At 62.1% G+C, this 24,163-nt stretch overlaps 3 protein-coding genes across 5 annotated transcripts in view; 2 read left to right on the forward strand and 1 right to left on the reverse strand.

The window, feature by feature from the left end:
- Positions 1-2,066, reverse strand: part of RTN4RL1 (reticulon 4 receptor like 1) — a 29,554-nt gene extending 27,488 nt beyond the window's left edge. The window contains exon 1 of the mRNA XM_086859606.1: positions 1,963-2,066. Within this exon, the coding sequence (XP_086715732.1) occupies positions 1,963-1,975 (13 nt within the window). The 5' untranslated portion in view covers positions 1,976-2,066. The remainder of the gene's footprint in view (positions 1-1,962) is intronic.
- Positions 1,486-24,152, forward strand: DPH1 (diphthamide biosynthesis 1). 3 transcript variants are annotated; one of them, XM_086859602.1, is made up of 12 exons: positions 1,486-1,585; positions 4,596-4,742; positions 6,974-7,037; positions 14,479-14,600; positions 16,308-16,462; positions 17,082-17,203; positions 18,396-18,464; positions 19,172-19,328; positions 20,238-20,338; positions 20,562-20,640; positions 20,933-21,064; positions 21,407-24,152. In XM_086859602.1, the coding sequence occupies exons 1-12, from the start codon at positions 1,501-1,503 to the stop codon at positions 21,479-21,481; spliced, it is 1,308 nt and encodes a 435-aa protein (XP_086715728.1). In that variant the 5' UTR covers positions 1,486-1,500; the 3' UTR covers positions 21,482-24,152. The 3 variants fall into 3 exon arrangements, with proteins under 3 accessions (XP_086715728.1, XP_086715729.1, XP_086715730.1); XM_086859603.1 differs by lacking the exon at positions 1,486-1,585 and adding an exon at positions 3,525-3,892; XM_086859604.1 differs by lacking the exon at positions 1,486-1,585 and adding an exon at positions 3,562-3,747.
- On the forward strand, positions 21,900-24,152 carry OVCA2 (OVCA2 serine hydrolase domain containing). Its single transcript, XM_023946469.2, has one exon. The coding sequence runs from the start codon at positions 21,900-21,902 to the stop codon at positions 22,584-22,586; it is 687 nt and encodes a 228-aa protein (XP_023802237.2). The 3' UTR covers positions 22,587-24,152.
- Positions 24,153-24,163: the final 11 nt, after the last annotated feature.

Below are 24,163 nucleotides of genomic sequence, written 5' to 3' on the forward strand. Positions count from 1 at the left end.
CCACTGCACAGAACCCACCCCAAATCCCACCAGTGACTCCACGGATGAAGCTCATGGAGTGCAAGAGGCCCAAAACGTCCCCAGGAATCGCAGCTCTTGCCCGGCCACGCTGCCTCCGTCCCGCCGCAAACGACTTTGCCCGTGCGGCACCGCGTGTGAAGCTGTCCCCTCGGAGCTGCCACCCTTGGAGGTGCCAACCACGGCACAGCTCCTGCTGCCTCAATACTGCCGTGGCCCCAGCCTCAAGCCTGCTCCCTGGCAGTGGGATGCGGTGGAAGTGCCACCATCAGCCTGCGCTGCCACCCACCAGCACAGCCTTGCTTTGCCACCATCCTTGACAAAACCAGCTGCCCCGGAGCCTCACAGAGGGGCTTGGCCCCAGCCCAGTGCCCCAGCAGCTGCTGTCCCCTTGTTTCACATGTGGGATGTCCCCTCTGCACCACGTTTGGGGCAAATGCTGGGGATGGGGACCCTCTGCCCAGGGACACCTGGCCACGGTGAGGCGGGGAGGGGAGAACCTGCCGGGAGGATGGAGGCCTCCTCTAACTGCCTGTTGAATTATTCAGGAACGGTATTAACTTATAAATGAGTGTGTTTGACTGATTTTGTGGTTGATGTACAGATAAATTCTAATGAAAGACAGCTACAAGATTTTAAATTATTAATTAGACTGCCACTTAACAAAGCCTATTTGGCACTCTATTTCCTTGCTTAACAAGACAAAAACTTTAAGAATAGGTTTTGCTTTAGCCCACAGGCTCTTCAATTTGCATTTTGTTTTTCTAGCTCCACAAATGAAAGCTGTAGATCTTGACCTTAACAGGCTACCCCTGGTGGGATCCAACCCTGTCGGCAGCCTCATTGCCTGCCTCCACCTCAGGCTCCCAGTTTCCCAGCCTGGATGATGCTTTTCCTCCAGCCGGCAGCACCAGGGCTGGGAATCAAGGCTGGAAACCGGGACTGCTCCGCAGGCTTGGGGTTTATTCTCAAGTCATCCAGCCGCGTTGGGTTAATACGCCAAACAAAGCTGAGGCGAGAGCCAGAGGAAGGAGCCTCTGAGTGCGAGGCCCCACAGCCGCAAGGTGACATTTCCCCCAGTGGGAAAAAACATCGCTGGGGTGGCAGCGGGGGCTCGGCCCTGCCCGGGGGTCCGCACCCCGATGCCAGGGGCTGCACACGCAGCGTTGGCACCTTCTCCGCTGCCCGAGCCTCGTCCGAGAGGGGCATGTGCTGGTGGTGGCGAGGGCTGGGCCTGGGGCTGTGTGGCCGTCCCCTCCCTGGGGCACGGGACAGCGCTGGGGGGTCCAGCCGGGGTCCCCCCGGATGGCACTGCTGTCCCCAGCATCTCCCCGGGATTGGCCCCGGTGCAGCGGGGCCGGGGGTCCTGCCCCCCCGGCCCCCCCACCGGCCCGGACCCCCCGGAGGGTCGGCTGCTCCCCTCGCTGTGATGTCACAAAGCTCCCCGATGATGTCCCAGGCGGTTGCCATGGAAATCGCGTGATGTCACAGCGGAGCGATTCTCCTCGGGGGGGGCCGAACGGGACGGCTCGCCCCAACTTCCCCGCCGAACCCCCCGCGCTCCCCGGTGAGCCCCGCTGCCCGTTCCCTCGTCCTGAGGGAAGAGCACCAACCCCCCCCCCGCGCCCGCCGCAGCCCCGGTGCCTCCGGGACCCGCCGTACCCCGGTGCCTCCGGGACCCGCCGCGTCCCCGGTCCTGCGGGACCCGGCGCTCGCCCTGCCTCCCTTCGCTCCTCCCGGTCTGCCGCCTCCCCGCCGCGCTGCGCTCCCTCCGGTGCCGCTCCCCGGGGGGTGCCCGAGCCTCGGTGGTGGCGCCGGTAACGCGGCGGCGGCGGGGGGCGCCCGGCGGCGCGGCCCCAACTTCGGCGGGGAGACAAACTTCGGGGCCGGCCCTGCTGCCCCCGATGCCCGCGGCACCCGGTGCCCTCCCGGTGCGGTGCTCACCTTGGCGGAGCATCTTGGAGCCGGGGCGGGCGCGGTCTCCCGGCGGCGGCGGCGGCGGCGCTCAGAGCCTCGGGCGCGGCGGCGGCGAGCGGTAGCGGCGGCGGCGGCTGCTGCTGTACCGGGAACGAGGAGCCGGAGCCCGGGCGAGCGGCCCCCGCGGGGGCATGGCGGGCCGAGCCGCAGCGGCACCGGGGAGCGCCGGCCCCGGATCACCGGGGAGCGCCGGCCGCGCCTCTGCCCGCCGCGCGTCCCGCCGCCGGCTTTTAGGGGGGAGCCGCCCCCTCGGGGCTGGGGCCGCCGCCGCCCCCCACCCCCTCGGGCAGAGCCTATAAAGGGGTGCCCGGTGCCGGTGCCGCGCTGCCTGCAGCGGCGGGCAGGGCTGGGCAGGGCGGGGCGGGGCAGCGACGGGGCGGGCAGGGCTGGGCCGGGCCGGGCTGGGCTGGGCTGGGCTGGGCGAGCCCCCCCCGGGCCCCCCCTTCCGCCGCCGCCGCCGCCTCTCCCGCCTCCCGTGGACAGTTCGTGAAAGTGCCGCTGCTCCCGTTCCCCGCGCCGCCGCCCTCCCTCCGCCCCACCGGGGGGTATGGCCCAGCGCCGCCCCTCCGGGGCTCTGCGGTCCTCCCGAGACCGACTGTCACTCCCGGCCCATCGCTGTCGCCTCTGCCGTCGTGTGCACACGGTGCCCCGCTATCGCACCGAGGCTCCGCCGCGCCGCCCCGTGCCTGCCGTGGTCACGGCTGTCCCCGCTGTCCCGCCTGTCCCTGCCGCTCCCCGGGGACACGCCGTCCCCTCGGCCCCTTATCGTCCCCTCTGCCCGCCGTGTCGCCGTGTTCTGCCGAGATGCCGCCGTCCGATCCGCTGTCCGTGCTGTCCCCGCCGCCCCGGCACGGTCCCAGCCGCCGCCTACTCTCGTCCCTTCTCGTCCCCTCGGCTCCACCGGGTCCCTGCTGCCCCACCGGGGTCGCGGATACCCCACCGGGGGCTCTGCTGTCCCCTCTGCCTCCCGCTTCCTGCTGTTCCCTTTGTCTCCCGGTTCCTGCCGTCCCCGCACTCTCCGCCGCGATCCCGGCACCCCACTGTCCCCACTGTCCCCAGACCGTCCCTCCTGCCTCCGGAGGGTCCCTCTCGCCTCCTCCCCTGTGCACCACAGGGGGTCCCGTTATCCCACCGGGGACCCAGCTATCCCCACTGCCCCGCCGGGATCGCCGCTTTCCTCGGGGGATCTCCGCTGTCTCCTCGGTCTTCTATCGTCCCCTGGAGGACCCCGGACTGTCTCTCCTGCCTCTCGAGGGTCCCTCTTGCCTACTTCCCTCTGTCCCACAGCGGGTCCCGTTATCCCAACGGGAAGGCTGCCGTCCCCAGTGCTCCAAGAGGGTCCCGTTATATCCCGTTACATCCCGTTCCCGGGAGCACTGCTGTCCGTATGGCACCATCGGGAACCCCATTGTCTCCAGGATGTCCCCGTTATCCTCGGGTCCCTCTTGCCCCATGCTTCGTAGTGACGTGGCTTCTGCCCCACGACACGGGCGTGGGGGACACACACACGGACTCGTTACCGTGACAACGTCCCCGGTGCCCCCGCCCCGTCCCTGTGTTAACGTTAGGACAATTAACCCTGGAGCTGTCAGCACCGCGAGGGATACGGCGGGACCGCGTCCCCGACATACAGGGCGGACAGCCCCGCCATCACAGCGCTTGTCACATCCCGGTGCATTCCCAGTGTCCCGCCGGGACCGTGGCGAGAGCGCTCGGTCCCCGCCGCACCGCCCGTCCCGTCGGGGCCCGCAGGTGCGCTCCCGAGCTCGATCTCTCGGCCGGCGACTGCTCCGGCCTTGCGCGGGGATCGCTTAGTGCTGCCTTCCCGCCTCCACGTGCGCCACAGCCATGGCGGCCCCCGTGCGGCTCGGGAGCGCGGCCCCGGTGCCCGCTAAAGGTGGGCTGGGACCGGCTCAGCGCGGGGCTTCCAGTGCCGCTACCGGGCGCTGTTTTGGTTGCCTCGACGGGGGAGGCCGGGCCGGTGGCGGGAGGTGGCTCCGCCACCGTGCCGGCCACCCCCGCCGCCGGCCCGGCCCAGCTGGCCCTTTGTCGGTTGTCCCGTGGGCCGTGCGGGGAGGGTTTGGTGGCTCGTGAGTGCCGGTGTTGGGCTGGAAATAGTGAATAATCCCCCTGCTGTCACTCCCCCGCTGCACTCTGGCATCGCCGAGATGTAGGGGGGCGGCTGCTGTCGGGGGGCGGCTTCAGGATGAGGCTCCCGGGGATGGGTAACCCGGCGCTGGGTGGCTTTTTCCCGGTGGGATAACGGGATCCCCTTGCTGGGGGAACAGGGGTGCGCTAGGATGTCGGCGGGGTGCTGGCCGATGAGCCCTGGGGGGCTGTCCCCTGGGTGTGGGGACAGCCAGCTGCGTTCACAGGCTTTCACAGTTACTGCGGTGCTTTCTGGGCTAAAAAAGCCTTCTTTGTTTCCCCAAAAAGCGCCAGCGCGAAGGGCAGGACCCCACTCCTTTTTCCTGCTTGTCCCGAGGGGTTTGAGCACAGCCACGCAAGGACTGGCATGAGGCCAGCAGGGCTGCTGGTGGTCCCTGGGGTGCGGGGTGCTGCTCTCTGACGGCTCCTTGGGTCCCCCCTTTGTCCCACAGCCCGAGCGCGACTCGCGGCCCAGCAGATCCCCCAGGAGATCCTCGGGAACGCGGAGCTGCGGGAGGCGGTGGAGGCCCTGCCCCCCAACTACAACTTCGAGATCCCCAAGACCATCTGGCGGATCCGGCAGGCTCAGGCCAGGAAGGGTGAGCGCTGAGCCGGGGGATGAGCGGCTTTGGGGCTGGTTTGTGCTGCTGAGCCCCCCCCGTGGGGCAGGGGTGGGGCCGAGCTGCTGCTGTGCCCCCGGTGTGTTTAGGCCCTGTCTTGGGGAGCTCTCCTCCTCTCGAGGGAGGTTAATAGATCTGTATCTCTGGATTTTAATCACATTGGACAGGACAGGTTGAGCTGCGCGGACCTGTCAGCCTGGAGATGTGTCTGGGATGCCGGCCAGGTCCCTGCTGTGCTCCTTTTGCCTCTCTTCTCTCTCCCTGCACTTTCCTGACACGCTGCTGGGGCCGGGAAGGGGGAGCCCCCCAACACCGGGCACAGGGGAGGGCTGGCAGGGAGCTGGGCCGTGCTGCTCTCGGGTCTGAACCTTCCTCAGAGGGCTGTGTCGCCCCAGAGGAGCGGGGGATGATTGTGGAGGCTTCAGGAGTGATGCCAGGGCTTTCCCTGCACAGCCTGTGCATCCCACTGAGCAATATGTGATCAACTACGGGGAGCAGGACACGGAGCCTCCCCCTCCATCCCCGGCTGTCACCAGCGTCCCCAGCCCGACTTCACGTGCAGACAGGGGCTGCTCCTGGGGCTGCGTGGCAGAGTCACATTTGAAATGCTTTGTATCCACCTGGGAATGTCTCTGCCTGCTGCCACGGAGCTGGCAGGGCTGGCGGGTGTCACGGGGGATGTTCTGGAAGCTGAGCTGCTGCTGGCTGCGGTGCCTGGAGGGTGTGGGGCTGTCCGGCCCATCCCGGCTGTGCTGTGGGAGTCAGGGCTGGACGTGTCCCGGTGGGGACACGGCGAAGCCGCCCAGCCGTGCTGCTCTGGCTTTCCTCGCTGTGTTTTGCTGCTTGGCACCTCCTAATTAAATGTAAATATGCGGCTGGGATTTAGGCTTCCGAGCTGGGAGCGGAGCCCATCAGCCAGCCAGCCGTGCTGGGATTTAAAAATCCGCGTGTGCACAGACCAGCCAGGGGCTCGTTGCTGGGGGAACGCAGCCTCCCACAGGGCTGCAGCCAGCCCTGCCTGTGCCCTGCCTGCTGGGGGGTTTGGGGGGGTTGGGGAGCACCCCCTTTCTCCATTGTGCTGTGATGGTGGAGAGCGACCCAGCTGCCTCCTGGCACCCCCTTGTTTGCAGATCTGGGGTGGAGGACAGCCCCAAATGGGCCAAAAGGGTCTCAAATGGGCTGGGAGATGCTGGGACATGGAGCCCTCGTCCCTGCCAGGTCAGGCAAGCGTTGGCAGAGCACGTCCCCATCCTTGGGCCCTGCAAGTTGGAACAGGGTGGGATCAGCCTGATTTGAGCCAGGCCTTTACACAGCTCCACACTGGCCAGCAGGCTGGGCCTGGCAGCACAGGGATGGAGGGGAATCTGGAGAGAGTGTTTGGATAGATAGCATGGAAGCTGGGATATCTTAGTGGGATTGGGAGGTGAAACAACAATGGGATTAATGGGGCCTCCTCCATTCACTTCCTCCATCATTCCTCCCCACCACCCCATGGGGGGCTCCTGGCTGGACCCCAGGCACTGGGCAGTCCGCTGGCCTTTGGAGGAAGAGGGATTCTTCTGAGCTGTGAGGAGGGAACAAATGAGGAAACATGATTTGTTGTTGAATAAATTCCTGCAAGGCACAATGCTGCGGCTGTTGCTGGCCACCCTCCTGAAATGGAGAGAGAAACTGGGAGGGGGATGTGGAGAAGGGCAGTGAAAGATGATCAAGGGTTTGGAGCAGCTTCTGTATAAGGAGAGATTAAATAGATTTAGATCCTTTAGCTGGAAAAGAGGTGAACGAAGGGGGATATGATAGGGATGTAGAATTGTGAATGTTGTGGAGAGGCTGAACAGGGGATAATTATTCGCTCTTTCTTGTACCAGGAGAACCAGGGGCACACGTTTACATTATTAGGAACAGGTTTAAAATAAACAGAAGAGAGTACCTTTTGCTGTGCAGCACATAATTAAAATCTGGAAGTCATTACTGCGGGAAGCAGGACAGACCAGCAGTGTCAGCGGGTTCAGAGAGGGATGAGGTGTGTGCACAGAGTGGATATGGCCCAAGGCAGGACAGTCTGCCCCCGAGCTGCCAGAGCCACCTGGATTTTTGGCCAACACCTGGCTAGTTTGGGGAGGATGGTTTGTGGCTGCAGCTTGAGCTGGTCCCCACTTCAGGATGTCCCTTCCAGTCCCTCCTAACCCCGTGGCTGTTTCTCTTCCCAGTGGCCCTGCAGATGCCAGAAGGGCTCCTCATGTTTGCCTGCACCATCGCTGACATCATTGAGCGGTAAGACCGTGGCCTTTCCCTGCTTCCCTGCGGGTCTGGGGCTGCCGAGGGCATGGGGGCTGTTGCTGGGGATGGGTTGGCCACTGAGCAGGATGAGGCCCAGGGCTATGGATGAGAGGGTGCCATGTCTGCCTTTGTGGGGCCACAACCTGGCTGGGCACAGCTGGGCAACCCTGAGGCAGGTCACAGGGACCTGCTGCCAGCCCTGGGGACAGGGACTGGCACGGTGCCAGCCCAACCCTCGCTGCTTGGCTTCTCCTCCCCTCTCCTCTGTGCTATAGGAGCTGCTGACAGGCTCAGCATGTCAGGGCCCCAGGGGGGTGCTGGAGCCGGGAGCAGCCGTGTCAACAAGCGGCTGCTGCCAGCCCGGTGCCCGCACGCTCACCAGGACAGCGCGGCCAGGGGAGCGGAGCCGCCGCTGCGGCACAGACCCATCCTCCTCTCCCCTCGTCCTGCCCAGCACCGGGATGTGCAGGGGCAGCCTAGCTGTGCCTGGGGAGGCGTGAGGCCACGGTGATGGCGTGGAAGGGCTCACTCCTGCTGGGTGACCCCTTGGCCACGGCTCCTCTCTTGATTTTCCTGTGCCGCTTGAGAGGCGAGGCTGAGGCACTGGAGAGAGGAGCTGGGCAGTGCAGTGACAGTGGATGCAGGCACCTTGCAGAAATTGGCCATGATCTCTTTCCTGCTGAGCGCCTCTTCCTTCCTCCCCACCCACCGCAGCCCCTCTCTGTTTTAGCACAATGAATTAGCGCTAATAGCACTTCGTGTCTCGTCTGCCATCGGGGTCGTGGCACTCATTAGCAGCTGCCTTGCCGAGGCCAGCAGCCTCGCCTCCCCGCCGAGCCGAGGCGAGCTGCCGCTGCTGTGCTGGGTGGGAAGGCAGCCGTGCCCGTGGGCTTTGTCCCTGCTCTGCCATCCCCTCCCCTGCGGGGATGGCGGCAGCCCCACACTCGGTGGGAAGGTGGGAGCGGGCAGGGGACGGGCGCGGAGGGCAGGGGATGGGTGTGAGCGTGGGCAGCAACGCGTGGGTTTGTCCCTTTAAGTGGAGCTGCCTCCTCTCCAGCTTTGGCACCCAGCCGCTTTCATGTCTCCGACTTCAAAGGCAGCGGATTAAGGGGCTCTTTTATCTGAATGAAACCTTAAGCCCCACTTCCCGGTGGATGCTGGATTCCAGGGTGCTGAATGCCAGGGTGCCCATGGATTCTGGGGTGCTGGCATCCTTGCTGGACTCACCCTCTTTGCTGGGGGTGCTCCACAGGGCTGGTGAGGGGTGCTGCATGGGTGGAGGTGCCCAGCCTAGGGAAGGGATGTGGGGGCACTGATGGGATGGTGTTTGGATGTGGGATGGCTTCAAGGCTGAGCAGGAGGGCTGTATCCTTCCCTCACTGCCACCGTGTACCACCTGGAGACATGCCACTGCCACTCCCTTACTGGGAGCACTGGGTGCCATCCGTGCCCCTGCCTGGGGATGTGGCTGTGAGCAGCACTGCCAGCCAGAGAATTGTGGCTGTGGGCAGGAGTGAGCCCCAGCCCTGTGTCCGCTCCTTTGGGGACACACTTGGGGACACACTGGGGACCTGGTTACGTTGCTGGAGGTGAGGTGTGAATCGGCAGGTGGCCTCGTTAGTTTCTGCCTCTTCCTGCTATTAATATTCATCGCCAGCATTAATGTGGAATCGCAGCTCGCCGCCTGCTCCTGCTGGCCCTCCTCACCCAGTGCTGGGGCCGGATGAGCCTCCGACGTGACAGGAATGGCTGCAGCTGTGTGCTCTGGCTGCCGTGGCCAGGCTGGGGACAGGGGCTTGTGGTGCCATCAGCCCTGCGCTAGTGTCCCCTTCCTCCTGGTGACAGAGAGGATGTGAGGGCTGAGCGTGACAGGAATACCTGTGTGCCCCCGGGGGGCATTGCTCAGTGAGCAGCCCCTTTCCCCAGCCCATGCCCACAGCCTCCTGCCTCGTCCTTGCTGGTGAGAGTTTGGGGAAGGAGTTCCCCCTCCCCTGCATTCTCTGCTGCTGGCTGCAGAGCCATGCCCAGGGCTGGTGCCCTGGGGTGACAGTGGCCACCCCTGTGTGTTTCAGTTGAGCTGGAGCCGTGTCAGCTGCCACTCAGACGGAATATTTATCCTTTCTGCTGGAGCTGCCTTTTAATAGAATATTTGTGCCGTGGCCTGGTGGTGCTGGGGAGAGCCGAGAGCGGGGATGTGGCTCACTCCCCCGCATCACAGCCGGCTCCAAGAGGACACGGTGCTTGCTGTGCGTCTGTCTGTCCCCGTGCAGTGGGATGGCAGTGTCACCACGTCCCTCATGGCCATGTGGGAGTGAGCAGGCCCCCGGGGAGCTCCGTGGAGTAAAGAGGGGAGGGGGCGGCCAGGTGGGGCCTGTCTGAGTTTCCCAGCATCGCACTGGCGCTTGCCAAGCCCCGAGGGGCTGCAGGGATGAAGATGTAGCCGAAGCATCGCAGCCACCGCTGGAAAGGCCGGTGGGGTTCTTAGCCTGGAGCTTTTGAAATGAAGAGCAGTCTCGGAGCACTGACCAGTGTGAGGCCAGTTAATTACCCTTAATAGGTTTGTCATTGTCAGAGATGTGCCGGGGCAAGCGGCCGGGCTGCGGGGGGGGGCGGTGGGGCCGGGGTCTGCCCGCTGCCGGTGCCACATCACGACGCTCCCGCGGCACCTTCCAAATTGGCTCCATTTGTCACGGCTGATGTCATTTGGCAGAGGGGAACTCGTGCTGGGGGGTGGCAGTGTGGAGAGCCGCGTGGGGGGAGCTCGGACCACAGCTCAGGGAGGGGCAGCCCCCCAGCCCACCCGCTGTCGTGCCGGGGAGGTGGCAGTCGTGTCCCCCTGTGCCACCAGCTTGCAGCTGGGGGCTGTGCAGCCAGGAGCGGACCCCCACTCCCCTCCCTGGTGGGGCTGGAGCAGACGGATCAGCTGGGCTCTCAGCTGGGCTTTTGATTCCATGTTAATAAAGTCGGCTGTCAGGCTTCACAGCTGCTAATCCCTCTGTCTTCCTGTGCCACGCCGGGGTGAGAGGCTCCTGCTAATCAGCCAGGGCTTGGTGGCGGGGATGGGCAGTGGCAGAGGGGCACAGGAGTGTCCTGATGCCCACACAGGCTGCCCCGCTGCAGCTTTAAACACCTCCCCACTCCCAATGGCTTTTGAAGATCCATGAGAGGCAGTGCTGGAGGGGTACAGACCATCCTCGTCTTATCCTGGTGACTCAGGAGCATATGGGGACATCTTGGAGTGACCTCGAGTCCTGGTTGAGCAATAAAGAGTTAAACATCTGTGTGCACAACCCAACAGCTGTGGCAGAGCTTGAAATGTCCCACTATGGCTGACACAAAACAGGTCCTGATGGCTGGTGTGCCCCACAGTCCCCAGTGCCATGGCTGGTGTGCCCAGCAGGTTCCCAGTGCCAGCAGGCACCAGGTCCCTTGGCCAGGCAGGTCTGCCATGTGGCACTGAGCAGTGTGGTACTGAATGCTGTGATGAAGCTGGCAGCATCACCAGGGGGTCCCAAAAGGCCACCCTGGGACACTGACACAGATCAGGATGTGGCCTCAGGTGCACAGTGCCATGGCTCTGCCGGCCAACGCTGCCTTCCCTTCTTCCCTCGTCCTTTCACGCACAACCTGGAGGCGCTGGCAGCGGGTGCACACTGTGCAGGGGAATTTAATCACTGTCATTAACCACACAACAGCATCATTAGGAGGAATGAAGTTCTCACTTCATTGGAGATGTTCAAAACCTTCTACCCGGGTGGTGGCTGCGCCGGGGGGATTTGGCTGGGGGAATGCGTGGGGTCTATAGGGCTGTCACCTTCCAGGGCTGGGATGTGCCAGCACAGGTGTGGTGCCCACCACCAGGTGCCCCATGCCACCTCCTTGTGTCCCACAGAGCTCTGTGATGTGACCATTGTGAACAGGGGACAGGCACCATCCAGACACAGGATGGTCATGGTGGCTTTACAACCAACGTGCATTGGCCCTTGGTTTGTCTTTTTGTGGGGTTTTTCTGCTGCTATGGGACCAGCAAAGCAGGGGTGCCCTGGGACATGCCCCTTGAGAGGTGTTTGCCCTGCCACCTATAGTGAGGACAGAGTAGGAAGTGCCCTTAGGGGAGGGGACCCAGCTGGAGATGGTTCCTCCTGGGGGGATGTGGGGACACCCACCTCTCCCCACTGTGCCCCGCTTGCAGAAGCTCTGTGAGGTCCCATCACTGCCCAGCTGCAGCTGGGCTCTTCCAGCACCAATTGCAATAAAATAGCAAACTCATTATTTTAATTACTGCAGCCTTCCTGTGCTAATGAAGTTGGGAGTCTGGTAATGGGGCTTGGTGATGGGCTTCTCCGCTAATTAAGTGCACTGTTCCCGGCCAGGGCTGGGCTCAGCCCCCACAGCCCAGGACAGCAGCACCCACAGGTATCCTGGGACATGCTGGGCTTGGGCACAGGGCAGGCAGTGGGTGTGGAGTTTGTGGGGTGATCATGGGGTGCTTGTGGGGTATTTGAAGGGCCACATGCAGGTGAGGCAGGGGGCAGGCTGCACCATGTCCCTGTTCCCAGCACAGCATGCAGGCACCCTGGCATCATCCCAGTGTTGTCTCCATCCTCCCATAGCACAGGGGTCCTGGCCACTCTCAGCCAATCCAGTCCCCTCAATCCCCTCCCCACCAAGGGCTGGTGGACACACAGGGGCTGAGGACTCGTCCCTGCTGGGGAGAGCAGCTCTGCCTCATGGCTTGAGGACCAGCACTGTATCATTCACACTCTGCCAAGGGACCTCGCGCTCCTGCCAGCAGCAAATGCTCTCATTCATTTTTTGAGGGGCTGGGATAAATCAGGGCTGCTCCAACCAAGTGCCTGTGCTCAGGTGACAGGACTGGCTACCCCGTGCTTGGAGACTTGCAGGCCCCATGTGTGCATGTCTCTGACCCCGTGTTTTCAGCCCCAAAACTTGTCCCTGGATTGCTGCTGCCTCCATCCTGCGCTGGGGAGCAGAGCTGGGAGGGCCTGGGGGTCCCAGCTGGGATTGGGGCCGGGACCTGGCCCGCCCTGGAGCACATCCTGCCAGTGCTGAGCATGGGGCTTTATAAATGGGATTTTGGGAGCCATCTGTTTAAAGGAGCAGATAATGAATTAGGGGGAGATGAGAAAAATGCTAAGGCCAGGCGGTTTTTCAGAATGAGCCGGGGTTTGCGGGATGTAAAAGATGAATAACCTCCCCACGTGTTCAATATTCATGAGCTCCCAGCTGTAAGGAGCGTCTCAGCACTGGGTGGGGACATCCCTGTCACCACTGCCAGCACGCTGCTGGGACCCATCCGTGGCTGTGACAACTTCCAGGGACACAAAACACAAGAACGCTGCCGTGGCTGCCCCTTGCCTGCGTCCTGGTCTGGGCTGGCTGGCAAGCAGCTCCGCAGCCCGCATCGGAGGCAGGTGGCTGCTAATTGACATTTCCTTCCTCTGTAGTTTGATGAAAGACTCTGGCGACACCGAACTGATTAAAACATCAAGGGGAGGCCCTGGCGCTTGCCTTTGATTTGTCTCGGGAGATGATTACGGCTCCACTGGATTGTCCAGCCCAGCCGGAGCGGGTGATCCCGGTCCATGCCATCCTGGAGCCCCTCCTGCAGCACCACCAGGCTCCTGGCCTTGCCAGCACCGTTGGGTTCCCTCCTCACCAGGCACCATCCCGTGGCCTCTTTGCTCACCTGTGACTCCACTCCCTGAAGCCAGAGGAGGAATCTTGCTCATGGCTCAGCCTCCTCTCCCTGCCCAGCTGCAGCCCCACAGGGCCACGGGCACTTCTGCCCTCCTCCTTCCACCGTTGCTATTTCACTTTCTTGCTCTTCACCCCCAGGGACTTTCTCTGGGGTTTGGGCCAATTTGCATACATTTTAATCTATAAAAAATTAAGCGGCGCTGGCTGCCGCTCTGAGTCAGACCTCCCCATCCTGAATCTTAAGGAGCTGAATAATTTTCCACTTTTGCTGAGATGTGTGGAGTCTGATTCATGTTCATCTCATCACCTCTCATTAGAGGAGGGGGCTGGGGGCTTGGAAGGGTGGGAAGAGCCTTCTCGAACCTTCACTGGTAGCCCCCAGCCCCATAGTGTGGCCACGCGGGCAGCGGAGGAGCCATCCTCGCATCCAGGCCACGCTGGCCGTGAGGAATCGCAGGATTTGGGTGCTGGCAGGATCCACCCCATCTTCTGACGCTCTCCAGCTGCATCCCCAACCCTGGTGGAGTGGCAGCTGCCCAGGCAGGACTGGGGAGGTGAGGATGGCTGTGTCCCCTCCTCGGGGGTGCTGCAGCATTACTGCTCCCCTGTCCCCTCCCCGGGCGCTGGCGGATGGGCCGGAGCTGTTAATATTCAGCACGCTCCGCCATTTCTCCACCTTCTGCCATCTGCCCAGCTCTGCCCACCATTTCTATTCTTGCCGCCGACGTAACATTCCCTGCCTGGCGCTTGTGGGGGGCGCGGGACCCTGGCCCCCAGCCAGCCATGGGTGCTGCAGGGGGTGACGCTGTGCCAGGGCCTCCTCCTTCCCTGGTCCCCTGTGCCAGCAGCAGGGGGGACCCCGCTGGCACCGAGCTACAGCGGGCCTCAAGTAAATAAGGAATTAGCATCTGGTTTAAGCAGCCCCTCCAGGCACGGGGCTTTGTCATGGCAATACCTGCTCTCATCCTGCTTCGGCAGCTCCCTGGGAAGGCAGCCAAGCTAATAATCCCCCAAAATGGTGCAATAAATACCCACAAAGGTGGTGCCTCTAAATCATGCCAGAGTCCTGGCTTTGCTGCTCGGTGCTGGTGTGTGCCCCTTCACCTACAGGCTGGCAGGTGCCAAGTGGGTTTGGACTGAAGCACTGAGGGTAGGGGACAGCACCAGTGGTGGTTTGGCACTTTCCCTTGCCAAGTGCCACTCAAGCACCAGCTCTTCTGGAGGTCACCCAGCTTGCCCAAACCGGCATGCAGGGGTGGCACAGCCAGGTGCAGATTGGATTCACCGGCTCACACAGTGCCCAGGTATGGGATGATGATGGCTTGGCTGGCACCGCAGGGGATTCCAGGGCACCTCTTCTGCCCATCCTGGTGACTCCAGTGCCCAGGGCTGTCTGGTGGAAGCAGTGGCACCACGCTGTGCCGGGTCTCCCTCTGCTGCTCTCCCTGCTGGAGCATTAGGAATCTGGCAGCGTATTGTTTGATGAGTGGATAATCCGCTGAATTGCAAACAGCTTTACCCAATTGAAGAGGCGGATTACCGCTCTCCAGCTTAATCATGTTGACATCTCGGAGAGTAGCCAGTGCTTGTCCTCTTCAGCGCGTGGCTCGGTGGCAGCGCGGGGTCCCCGCATAGTGACACGCCACGAGGCTGGGGGGCAGAGCCTGGGCTGTGGTGACGCAGCCGTGGCCCTCAGTGCTGTGCCTTCCCACAGATTCACGGATGCAGAGGCGGTGGTGATGGGTGACGTGACCTACGGCGCCTGCTGCGTGGACGACTACACGGCCCGGGCCCTGGGCGCTGACTTCCTGGTGCACTACGGCCACAGTTGCCTAAGTAGGTGCCACTGAGTCCCGGGGTGCTGCTGGGGTGGCCGTGTGGGTGGGTGGGTGCACACTGTGGAGGCTATGCCGCTGCCACCGCGCCACGCCGAGCAACTCCACACCCCTCTCGACGCCAGCTCGGAGACTTAGTGCCAAAACTAATCCCTTCCCAAAGGGCTTTCTGATCTCCAGCTTCAGCTGCTGGCTTTGGATGGGGCCAGGCTGGCTGGATGGCTGCTCACAGGCAGGATTTTGGGCGCAGCAAGGCGTGCTCATCCTGCTCGGCTGCTGCAGCAGCGCACGGATCCAGCCTTGTTGTCCCCAAGAGCAGAGCAGCAAGGCCATGGCTTGGCAGGACCCCGCTGGCCCAGGAGCTGCCAGCAGGGATGAGGCTGCTCTTGCCCCTCACCTGGCCTCTGTGGAGTGATGAGGAAGGGAATGATGGCAGAGGAGAGCAAGGGCCTGGGGGTCCCGCTCGCCCCGGGGCCGGGAAAGGCGGCTTTGCGGGTACAGTGCAGGCTGGGCGGGGAAGGGAGGAGGAGGCTGTGTGCTCCCCAGGCGGACAGTACTCTGGATCCAGTTGCCATGGAAACTGCGCTGCTGTCCCAGATGCTGCTAACTTTGAAGTCCACCCAGGATGGAATCAGCCCAAAAATAACAATAAGACGCTCTGGGTTTTAAGGTGGATCTGCAGAATTGCCATAGTGAATAGGAGGTGTGTGCATCCCTGCTGCCGCCACGCTCCCAGCACCTGGCAGCCCTCCTGGACGTTTATGGGGTCCTATAAACGGGTTTGAAGAATTGCATCGGGCTCTGTATGAAATACTGACTCCCCAGTTGAGAACTCTGTCCTGAAAGCCACGTCGGTGTGAGCATTCGTGGTGATAAATATGTGTGCTAGGTGCTTTGTTATGGAGGGAGGGTTATGGGCACCACTGGAACAGGGAGTATAAAACTCCTGGTTTGTAGCCTGCTGCTCATGAATGAACAGCGGGAAGGGGAGGAAGGAGCCGTATCCATCAGGCTGCTCCAGGGAATGGGAGTCACATCAGCTGGAGCTGCTCCCTGCAGGGACAGGCAGGCACTGCCAGGCTGACTGTCACCAGCCCCGCTGCCATCTGCTGCCTGTGGCCTTGTTGCCCTTGCCTGCTCTGGGTTGGGTGGGTCACAGGGCACCCTGGGTTACCCACGGGCTGCTGTGAGGATGCTGGGCTTCTTTTGAGCTGTCCACGGTGGTCCTGTCACCTGGGTGGCCAGTGGTGAGGCACACAGATGCTTCCTGCTCCTTCCCAGCCCCACGTGCCCCACAGGAGGGAGTAATTTGCACTTAATTGTGATCAGGGAAGAGCACCAAAATGGGAAGTGAACGGGGAGCTGCAGATCGATGTGGACTCTGTGTACTTTAATTATTCACTTAATCGTGGTGACAAAGGCTTCTTAGCACCAGGGGTAATTAGATTTGTGTTCATTGATTCCCCAGGCTGCCATTATCTGGAGAGAAAGGAGCGGGTGCTCTCCGTGGCTCACATCTGTACCCCCTGCCCTGGGTGCCAGCACAAGGGAGGGGTGGCACAGCCCACCCTGCCTGTGCCAGGGCAGTTTGGGATACAGGGAGTCTCACCAACATGCTTTATTCCCCAGCTGCAGGCAGCAACAGCTTGGGGCTCACTGGAGCCCTGGGTGTACCCCACACTCAGACCCTGTCTCTTCCCATCACCAGTTCCCATCGACTCCACACAGGGGCTGAAGATGCTCTATGTGTTTGTGGACATAAAGATCGATGCATCCCATTTTCTTGAGACCATTCGCTTCAACTTCGCGGCGGGCACCTCCCTGGCCCTGGTCAGCACCATCCAGTTCGTCTCCACGGTGCAGGTGAGACGGAAATCCCTGGCTTTTGTCTCCTCCTGAGTTTTCCTCTGGCTCAGCCCTTCTCCATCGCACCTTGTGCTGGGAGCAGCTGCCCCGGAGCGCTGGTGGAGCTGGTTCCCCTCTGACGAGTCGCTGCAGTAACGTGCCGCTGCCATAATGTTGATCAAGTACTTTATAATAACTCTGATCAATGTTTCATGGCGGCACCCCTCCCCAGCTCCCCCGGGAGCTGCTCTGGAAATGTCAGGGCAGGCGGTGGAGCACTTGGCATTTTGATGCAGTGCCGGCAGCGGCCGGGGAAGCTCCGGCGGGTCTGTGTGTCTGGCCCTGAACGGCCGGCTGGGCAGGGCGGGAGGAGATGAATGGGCCTCTTGAGCCGTGTCTATCTAAACACGAGGCTATCCAAGCGTTAAGCCTTTTCCCTTGTCTTTTAATTGATACGTTTGTTGAGCCTCGCTGAGCATCCCGGCTGTGCGGGGCTGTTCCTGGTGCCACCCCGAGCAGGCTGGTTCTCCCCCACTGGGTCACAACAGCTGGCACTGCCACAACTGGGGTGTCCCCAAGGGTCCTCAGCCACCCTTTGTGCCATGGCCTGTCCCTGCTGACCCCACATCTCCCACAGGCAGTGTCACAGGAGCTGCGCTCCCAGTACAAGGTGTGTGTGCCCCAGTGTAAGCCGCTGTCCCCAGGAGAGATCCTGGGCTGTACGTCACCCCGGCTTGCTCAGGACACGGATGCCATTGTGTAAGTACCCGGGGTCCTTCACCACCCTCCTGCCTGGCCCAGACTTCCCATCCTTCCTACAAATTTTGTGCAATTTTGGAGGGTGGTGAGGGACATCCACAGGCTGGGATGGGCCCCCTTCAGCTCCTCACGCTGCTTTAAGTGGCGTGTGCTTGTAGCACAGAGGAAATAATTGAGTCGTATATCAGAATAGATAATAGATGGAAGGGCGGGTGGATAATTGGAAAAGACAAATGGCCGGGGCCCAACATCACAGCAACATTAATTTTATTTAAGGACAGCAAATTAGAGGGAGCACTTCGCTTCCTATCACCTAATTATTTTAGGTAATGGAAATGCTTAATGTACTGTGAATACAGTGTGCTGCAGAATAAATAAATACAAGGACCCCACCCTTGGGGGGAGCCGAGGAGCCCAGGTGTGGGTTTGGGCCCTGCTGAGCTACTTCTTGCCCACACTTCTTGCCCAACAGCAATGGTGCCTTTCCAGGCACAGCCAGGCAGGGAGCTGGGCTCCCAGATTGCTGGGCATAGGGTCAGTGGGAGCTCTGGATTCATCCTGAGCCACTTTCCATCTCTCCAAGGACATCAGGAGCAGGCATGGGCAGCCAGGCTGGCACTGCACTGCTGACAGTGGGTCCTTTCAGCTGGCAGAGGAGCGGCAGTGCGGTACCAACCCGCGCAGGTGCACTCGGCCTTACCTGCGTCCTCCCTGCGTTATTATTTTCTTCTTTGCACCGTCTCTGGGGCTAACTTTTGCAGACAAATTAGCTTTGATCTCCCAAAATGTCATTCTCCAATTAAGGGCAAAATCTAGTCAAGTTTTACGTCTGAATTCATTTTCCAAGCCCTCACTCCATTAGGGCAGCTGAATGAAAGGCTTTGAAATGTAATTGCTGACTGGAAATCCGATTAGAAATGGAAGCAGCAATGTCTAGAACCAGCCATTGAGATGGAGCAGCTCCCAGCCACCCCGTGCTGGTGTGAGCACCCCTCCTTGCTCTGGGCATGGCTGCCTCTCCAACCCTGCCATGCCAGGGAGCCCTGGCTGTGCCTGCTGCCCCTGGGTCCCAGCACAGGAGCTTGGATTCCTGGTATCTCCAGTGTCCTGCAGTTTGGGAAAACAGTGGACAGGTGGATGGGTTGCTTGCTGCTGTTTCCCAGTGCCATAGCTCTCCCTCCCCTCTCGGCAGGTATTTGGGCGATGGGCGCTTCCACCTGGAGTCCATCATGATTGCCAACCCCGGGATACCTGCATACAGGTACACACACCCACCCCAATCCCATGGCGGGGAACACCCATCTGTCCCCCTGTGCACCCCAGGAACACCGTAGGGCTGGGCAGGTAGCTGTCAGCAGCAGGCAGGGGCAGGTGAGAGGCCATGGGGTGGGTGAGGAGGTGCTCTGGGGGAGATGAACACCAGCCATTTACTCCGGCTGAATATAAACATTTTGACAAGTACCTGAGAAAGCTCGTGGAGGTGCAGCCATTAAAGCCCGGCGGCTGCAGGCAGAGGCCATAAAGCGCGATGATGAGGCCGCTGAAAGCAGATGAAATATCAGGAGTGAAAGGCTGGGCCCATTTGGTGGAATCTGAATTTCCTAGTAGGTCGTTTGTTACGAGCGGGAGGCGCACGTCAGGTTTATGGCACTGGTGAAGCTGCCGAAACCCGAGTGGGATTTGATTAAAATTCTCCTCGTCAAACAAAGCAACAAATCAAAGAATTCTTTATAATTGATGAGCCAGGGTAGGGGGGAGCTGAGTGTGAAGCCGAGAACGGAGCCGAGGCTGTGCTGGGTGTTGGGGTGCTGTGGTGGGACACTTGTCTCTATCCTTAAGGAACCGGCTGGGTCCTACATCAGCCAGGAGGACAGATGCTGTGGGAGGCAATTAGTGCTAATGAGGGACGGGCATCACTGGGAGGAGGGCAGGTGATGGAGCACGTGTGAGCCTGGCTGTGCTTTGCAGGTACGATCCCTACAGCAAAGTGTTCTCGCAGGAGCACTACAGCCACGAGCGCATGCACCGCGCCCGGCAGGACGCCATCCGCACTGCCACCAGTGCCCGCTGCTGGGGACTCATCCTGGGCACGCTGGGCCGTCAGGGCTCCCCCAGCATCCTGCAGGTACCAGCCTTGTCCCCACTGTCCCTACAGCAGCAGGCAGTGCTGTTGGTTGGGGGGAAGCACTGATGGCGATGGCACCATCGCTGTCCTCGCTGCCAGGGCGAGGGTGGATGTGGCACTGCTGGTGGCCCATCAGTGGCCACTGGCCCGGTCTGCACGGGCAATTAGCAGCAGATGAGGGAGGCTGGACAAGGACTCATTAAACCCGTTCCTGGGGAGAGCTGGCCAGTCTCGGAGAACCCCCCTCCGCCCAGGCAGCTCGGCAATTAATTGGCTGGGTTTGTTTTAATTGGATGAACTTCCGATCAGGTTGAGCATCCCTGCTCAGCTGCTGTGCTGGTGCTTTCTGCACCCTGGCTGGGTGAGGGGAGCAGGACAGCAGAGTTCTGCCCCCTGAGTGTGGTGGTCATGCTCACACCCAGAAATTCTGGGGTAGCCACAGGTGAGGTTTGAGGCAGTGCAGGGACCAGGGGGCAGAGCAGGGCAGCAAGGTCCCAGCAGCTGCTCTTCCACAGTGGGCAGGACACAGGCACGGCCAAGGCTGGCAGGGCAGGGGGCGATTAGTGCCAGCTCTGCAGGACAAGGACATCTCTGGCCCCTCTCCTCCTCCTGAAAGCTGTGGCTGCAGCCAGCCCATGACAGGCGGGTGTCCCAGGGCAGGCAGCCGCTAACGAGAACAGATTGTTGTCATTGAGCAGTAATTACTTCATTAGGCTGAGGCACGTGCTGGGGAGAGCTGGGCCAAGCCAGAGCTATGGCTGCAGTCTGGCCTATGACTGCCAGGGGGATGGGGCTGTGGGGCCGAACTGGGACCCACAGAGGGTCTCATAGCCAGGAAGGGCCTGTGGGCAGGGCTTGGGGGGCTTGCTGGGGGACTCTAACCCTGCTGGGTGCCTTTTTCCCCTGCAGCACCTGGAGCTGCGTCTCCGTGCCCTGGGCCGGCCCTATGTGCGGGTGCTGCTGTCTGAGATCTTCCCCAGCAAGTTAAAGCTCTTCCCAGAGGTGGATGTGTGAGTGCTGCTGACCCCCCTCCAGCCTCAGGGTGTCCCAACCCTGTGCAATTCCTGCTTGAAGCTGTCCCTGGCACATCTGTCACTGTGCAGGGAAGGGGCATGGCTGTCCTTAGCAGGGTGGTGCTGGCACAGTAAGGACCTTCTGGGGTTCTGCTGAGGGACTTCACTGTGGCTTGTTCTTCCCAAAACACTCATCCCCACTGTGACATTTCCCTTCCAGGTGGGTGCAGGTGGCCTGTCCCCGGCTCTCCATCGACTGGGGAGAAGCCTTCAGCAAGCCACTGCTGACACCCTATGAGGTGAGCACCCCTCTCCATTTTGGGGGGACAGTCCTGGCTTGGGGTGATGCACCAGAGCAGGCTTGGGGATGTCCCTGCGTCAGACAGCGTCCCCTCCTCTCTCCATCTGTGTGCTCTGTACACAGTCCAGGCATGCGTATGGGATATCCAATCTTTTGTGAAACCTGTGGGATTCCCAGTGCCTCGAGCTTTGCCCTCAGCACACCAAGCTGGATGCTGGGACCTCTCCCAGCACCACCAGCTCCCCCTCCGTGGGCGCCGCTCGGGGACTCATCCCCGATCCTCTCCGCAGGCTGCGGTGGCTCTCCAGGACATCGAGTGGCAGCAGCCTTATCCCATGGACTTCTATGCCAGCCAGTCCCTGGGGCCGTGGACGGTGAACCACGGTGGCACACAGCCCCCGCGCGGGGGGCGGCCGGCACAGGTGGGCAGCGGGGAGTCACCGAGTCCCCGCTGGGTCCGTCGGGCCGGTGAGAGCACCGGGGAGGGCTGAGCACCGGCTGCCGCTCGGTGCCCGGTGCCGCGTACCAAAAGCGCCACCCCGTGGTGTCGCTGCCATCGAACAGTAACGGGGACAGCGCCAGCCCGGCCCGGGGGAGGGACACGCGGATCCCCCCAGCCCTGCTCGGGGTGAGCGCCTGCCGAGCCCCGCGGCTCCCCGGGAAAGGGGGGGTTCCCCCCGCAGTGCCCCGCGGGTTGAGCACGGGCCTGCTCATCGCAGCTCCGGCTGGGGCTGCGACATCCCTGACCCTCCCTCTCCCTGCAGGGCAAGGCAGCCGCGCCCCCCGCCCCGCCCGAGGCTGGGGAGCAGCCAAGCACCGGGGACCCCGCAGCCCCGTGAGTGTCGCCCGCAGCTGCCGCGCTCTGGGACCTGGCACGGGCAGCGGCGGGGGCACCGCTGGTGGCTCCCGCCAGGGTGAGCACCACCGGGACCCCCCCTCTGCCATCGCCGGAATGGATGGGGTCGCACCCCGTACATCGACGACACCACTGTCCGCAAGGACCGAGCCCGGCTGTCCGTGGGGAGTTGCCCCTTGCAAGACCAGGCCGTGCTGCGGCCCTGTCCCGGCCGCCGCCATCGCCCCGGGGCTCGCGTCCCGCCCCGTCGGGGCTGCCCCCTCCTCACCCGCCGGCGACCTCCGGCCGCCAGGGGGCGCGCGTCACCTCCGCGAGGGCGCTCCGCTCGCTCTCCTCTCTCCGGCCAATCAGCGCGCAGCGTTTCGGCGGGAAGGCGGAAGTGGCGCTCCGGGGGCACGGCCATGGCTGAGGCGCGGCCGCTGCGGCTGCTGGCCCTGCACGGTTACCGGCAGAGCGCCCGCCGCCTCCGCCAGCGCACCGGTGCGCTCCGCAAGGCCTTGCGCGGCCGCGCCGAGCTGCTGATCATCGACGCCCCTCACCCGTTGCCCGCCGCCGCTGAGGACGACCCCGACGGGGACGACCCCCCCCGCGGCTGGTGGTTCTCCGGGCCCGGCACGTTCGAGGCGGGCGAAGCGGCTGCGGCTCCGGTGGGGCTGGACGAGTCTCTGTCCACCGTGGCGGCGGCGCTGGCGGAGCACGGGCCCTTCGACGGGCTGCTGGGCTTCAGCCAGGGCGCGGCGCTGGCCGCCATGGTGTGCGCCCTGCGGGCCCGCGGCGACCCGCGCTTCCCGGTGACCTTCGCCGTGCTGGTGGCCGGGTTCGCCAGCCGCTCCCCGGCACACGGACACTTCTACCGGGAGCCCATCGCCCTCCCCACGCTGCACATCGTGGGCGACACCGACGCCGTCATCGCAGCAGCCCTCAGCAGGGAGCTGGCCCAGTGCTTTGTGGAGCCCGTGATCCTCACACACCCCGGGGGACACTTCATCCCCGCGGCTCCGGCGCAGAAGAAAGCCTACCTGGAGTTCTTGGAACGCTTCTGCCCCGGGCAGGGCCAGCCCGAGCAGCCGGGGGCTGGGGAGGTTTGAGATCGGGCTCTGTAGTAATAAAGGAGTCTGGTGAGCCACGTGTGCCCATCCTGTGAAGCATCACTGTTTCCGTGCCTCCAGAGGGACCAGAGAACAGCTCTCTGCATGTTCTGCTCTTCAGTGTCAACCCAGGCCAGGCTAAATGGTTTTTTATCTCTCTTTTTTTCAGCTTTGTTGTATACATCAGTATAAAATATATATGTATATAAAGTTATGTATATAAGATGTATGACACATAACACGATTGTGGGGGTGTGACAGTGAGGAGGTTGAGGGCAGGAGGGTGACACTGCTCTGTGTGCAAGGTGCTTTCAAGCTCAAACACCTGCTGAAAATGGGAGTCCCTCAGCTCAACCACAGCAAGTGTCTGCAGGGCACAGAGCTCCTGCAGTTTTACACACCAAAGATCAGTGGTTTTTAATATCTGTTAAGCCAAACTTCCAGCTGGTCTGGGCCTGGAAAACCCTCTCATCCTTGGCAGTGCCAGGGCAAGTGTTTGTTTCAAGAATGAAATGTCTGCTGGCTCGGCATGCATGTGTTGGATCTTCCTTGCACAAAGTGCCTCCATGAACAAGAGAAACTTGTCACTGTTTGTGGCTCTGTATTATCCAGAAGCACACGAAAATCTTTATTGCTGTAACAGTTGCAGGTGTCCTGCCCAGCTTCTGCCCACCTCAGCACTGGGCACCAGTCTCAGGAGAGGAGTGCTAGCAGAGCTTCTCTAACTACAGCTTTCCTTGGGGCTGTAGAGTTGGTAAAAGAGGGAAATGGGGTGAAAAATGTGAATTTTCCCCGTGCTTGAGCAGCAGGGCAGTGCAGTGTCAGCTCTGTGAGCTCTTCCCTTGTTCCCTGAGCTGGGAGCAGGCCTGGGAGCTGCCGTGGGTTAAACCAGCCCAGCAGGAGTGAGCAGTTCTCAGCCCCATCAGAGTTTTCCCCCTGGTTTGCAGCACTGTTGGTGATGGTGGCAGGAGGATGTCCTGTTTCCCTGCAGCCCAGCCCCACGCTGCTGTTGCCCTGTGGGGCTGGGGGGGCTCTGGCAGTGCCACTCCACGTGGGCTGTGTCACATCTGCTGCGGGGGCCTGAGGTGTCTGCACCCCTTGGTAACCGCATCGGGGACACCAGAGGCTGGCTTTTGTGGGGTTTGCATGCCCGGCTGCAGCTGTGGCCGAACACAGCTGTGACAACGCACCGGAGCCTTTGTCTCCGCTCTTCCCCCGCGGCCGGGCAGCCCCCGGTAGCTGTTTGATCATCCGCGGTGCGGTCCCGGCGTGGGGGAGGCACCGCAGCCACGGCCCGCCCGCCCGCACTGCGGCCCCCGGCAGCTCCCGGGCACAGGGAGGCACTGGCAGCTCCTGGGAAGAGGGAAGGAAAGGGAAGAAGAAGCCCTAGGGTGCGGTGAGTGAGCAGCACGGTCGGCTGCTCCCTCGGGTGGGGCCGGGAGGGATGGGTGACCTGAACTGGGGTACTGCAGTACCTGCCCCTTTCCCGGGGTCTGCATGAAGATGGCTCCTGCCGGGTATCTGCTGTACCGGTTTAAAGAAATTAATAAAAACGGATAAACGCGACCTTTGTTAGC

The sequence above is a fragment of the Cyanistes caeruleus genome, chromosome 21, assembly GCF_971803275.1.
Source record: "Cyanistes caeruleus chromosome 21, bCyaCae1.hap1.1, whole genome shotgun sequence".
In the NCBI taxonomy this organism is placed as follows: domain Eukaryota; kingdom Metazoa; phylum Chordata; class Aves; order Passeriformes; family Paridae; genus Cyanistes; species Cyanistes caeruleus.

Excerpts from the sequence above, each read along its gene's own strand:
- DPH1 (XM_086859602.1), top strand. The coding sequence starts at position 1,501 with ATGTCACAGCGGAGCGATTCTCCTCGGGGGGGGCCGAACGGGACGGCT. Across the intron at positions 7,038-14,478 it reads ATCGCTGACATCATTGAGCG|ATTCACGGATGCAGAGGCGG; the intron begins GTAAGACCGTGG and ends GCCTTCCCACAG. Across the intron at positions 19,329-20,237 it reads GCTCCCCCAGCATCCTGCAG|CACCTGGAGCTGCGTCTCCG; the intron begins GTACCAGCCTTG and ends TTTCCCCTGCAG.
- OVCA2 (XM_023946469.2), top strand. The coding sequence starts at position 21,900 with ATGGCTGAGGCGCGGCCGCTGCGGCTGCTGGCCCTGCACGGTTACCGG.